Source organism: Cariama cristata, unplaced genomic scaffold (genome assembly GCF_000690535.1).
Source record: "Cariama cristata isolate BGI_N322 unplaced genomic scaffold, ASM69053v1 scaffold40690, whole genome shotgun sequence".
Classification (NCBI taxonomy): Eukaryota; Metazoa; Chordata; class Aves; order Cariamiformes; family Cariamidae; genus Cariama; species Cariama cristata.
Genome location: NW_009594854.1, coordinates 1 through 2,720, shown reverse-complemented (window position 1 = coordinate 2,720; position 2,720 = coordinate 1). Strand labels below are relative to the sequence as shown.

The window sequence follows — 2,720 nt, the reverse complement described above, 5'->3', positions numbered from 1 at the left end:
TTCCATGGCTGGGACCCAAGAGGAGTAGGAGGAAGAAGAGGAGAAGGAGGAAGAGAGGGAGGAAGACAAGGAAACCGCAGGGGGCCAAAGGCAGTGGTGATGGTGGTGGAGGAGAAAGAAAAAGAAGAAGAGAAGGGAGAGGAAGAGGATGGTGGTGATGAGAAGGTTGAGAAGGAGGATGGTGATGATGATGAAGATGATGAGGTCGAGGAAGAGAAAAGGAGATCGAGTTGGAGAAAAATGGCGATGAAGAGCATGAGGATGGTGATGATGAGGAGGGTGATGAGAATGATGGTGAGGCTGGTGAGGACGATGAAGATGAGGAGGATTTGAGGGGGAATCGTTTGCAGCGAGGGCTCCCTGGCAGGCTGGAGCTGAGGCAGGGTCTCCAGGAGGGAGGAGGATGAGGAAGACGAGGGGGAAGGGGAGGTTGATAAAAAGGATGAGGATGAGGAAAAGGAAGAGAAAGGTGAGGATGATGATGATGAAGACGGTGAGGAAAACAATGACGAGAAAAAAATTGAGAAGATGACAGAGAATGAGAAAGAGAATGACGATGATGATGACGACGACTACAAGGAAAATGAGGAGGATGGAGGGTGAGCGTAGGGGTGATAAAAGTGGTGAGGATGGTGAGGATGATGAGAATGAGGCTGAAGATGGTGAGAAAGGTGAGGATGGTGAGGAGGAGGATGGTAACAATGGAGATGGTGAGGATGATAAGGACGATGAGGATGAAGAAGATGAAGATGGCGAGGAGGAGCGTGAGGATCATGAGGTTGAGGATGGTGAGAATGAGGATGAGGACGGAGAGGATGATGATGAGAAGGATGAGAATGGTGAGGGTGATGATGCTGAGAACGGGAAGGATGAGGATGAAGACATAAGAATGAGGCTGATGCAGGTGGCGAGGATGAGGATGGGAAGTTGAGCATGGCAGGGATGAGGATGAGGATGGTGAGAATGATGGTGAGGATGGTGAGAGTGATGATGAAGAAGATGGTGAGGACAATGAGGAGGAGAGTGAGGATGGTGAGGAGAATGATAATGATGATGATGATGATAAGAACAAGAATGAGAATGACGAGGTTGATGATGATGAAGGAGGGGCTGAGGATGCCAAAGGTGGTGAGGATGAGGATGATGAAGCTGAGGATCATAAGGATGAGGAAGAAGATGGTGAGAATGAGGATGATGGGGCTGTGGATACCGAGGATGGTGAGGGTGAGGATGATGAAGATTGTAACAAGGAGGATGATGAGGTTGAGGATCGTTAGGATGAGGATGGTGAGAATAAGGGTGATGAAGCTGAGGGTCGTAAGGATGAGGATGATGAGGCTGAGGATCATAACAGTGAGGATGATGAGGATAAGGATAGTGCAATTAAGGATCATAAGGATGAAGATGGTGAGGATGGTGAGGATGAGGATGATGAGGTCGAGGAGGAGGATGGTGGGGCTGAGGATTGGAAGGATAAGGATGAGGATGGTGAGAATGAAGATGGTGAAGATGAGGATCATAAGGATGAGGATGGTAAAAATGAGGATGATGAGGTTGAGGATCGTAAGGGTGAGGATGAAGGTGGTGAAGATGAAGATGATGAAGCTGAGGATGATAAGGATGAGAATGAAGGTGGTGAGGATGAGAATGACGAGGCTGAGGATCATAACGGTGAGGATGAAGGTGATGAGGACGAAGGAGATGGGACTGAGGGTACTGAGGATGGTGAGGATGAGAATGATGAGATTGAGGAGCAGGACGGTGGGGCTGAGGATCACAAGGATGAGGATGAGGATGGTGAGGATGAAGATGGTGAACCTGACGATCATAAGGATGAGGATGACAACGGTGAAGATGAGGATGATGAAGCTGAGGATCATAAAGGTGAGGATGAGGACAGTGAGGGTGAGAATGATGACACTGAGGATCATAAGGGTTAGGATGAAGGGGGTGAGGATGAGGATGATGAAACTGAGGATCATAAGGGTGAGGGTGAGGATGGTGAGGATGAGGAGGATGAGGCTGAGGATCATAAGGGTGAGGGTGAAGGTGATGAGGATGAGGGAGATGGGACTGAGGATAGCGAGGATGGTGAGGATGAGGATGAGGAGGCTGAGGAGGAGGACGGTGGGGCTGAGGATCACAAGGATGAGGATAGTGAGGCGGAGGAGGATGAGGATGGTGAGGCTGAAGCCCCCCATCGTGACTCACCTGAGCAGACCCCTCCCCTCCGGCCCGAAACTGGGGCAGAGTCTCCAAGCAGAAGACCACGATGGAGATGAGGATGATGAGGACGGAGAGCAAGGCCACGGCGCGGGCAGCCGGCGAACTTTCGGGGTGTTCACACAACAACCACGCCCGACGTTGTAAACTCCCCCGGGGCAAAGGTTGAGCCACCTCCACCGCAAAGCCTTCGGCCTCACGGAGTCTTCCTTCCGCTTCAGCTCCCAACTGATAGAACCGTAACTCTTCCAAGAAGACATCTAAGGGGACGTCGGGCGGTCGACGAAGTCTTCCACCCGATTGGTAGTAGTAGAGGACGGCGCCGAAGGCTCCGCGGTGACGGTCGAAGAAATATTCGCGACGTTGGGGGTCAAAGTACCGGCGACGGCGTCGGGGGTCCCCCAAAAGGGTGTCGGGGAACCGGAGGAGGGTCCTTCCCAAGGTCTCAAACCGCCGTCCCGCCACGTTGATGGCCACGCGTTCGCAACAACCCAACG

At 51.8% G+C, this 2,720-nt stretch overlaps 2 protein-coding genes across 2 annotated transcripts in view; both read right to left on the bottom strand.

Annotated features, from left to right (window-relative positions):
- The window catches only part of LOC104161181 (potassium voltage-gated channel subfamily A member 7-like), a gene marked incomplete at both ends in the record, with an annotated part of 3,610 nt that extends 901 nt beyond the window's left edge, over positions 1-2,709 (bottom strand). The window contains one exon of the mRNA XM_009699520.1: positions 2,212-2,709. Coding sequence (XP_009697822.1) covers positions 2,212-2,709 — 498 coding nt within the window. The remainder of the gene's footprint in view (positions 1-2,211) is intronic.
- LOC104161165 (probable inactive serine/threonine-protein kinase roco10) lies at positions 1,346-1,667 on the bottom strand. Its single transcript, XM_009699500.1, is given in 2 exon segments — positions 1,346-1,458; positions 1,607-1,667. Coding segments are annotated over 2 exon segments (174 nt in total).
- Positions 2,710-2,720: the final 11 nt, after the last annotated feature.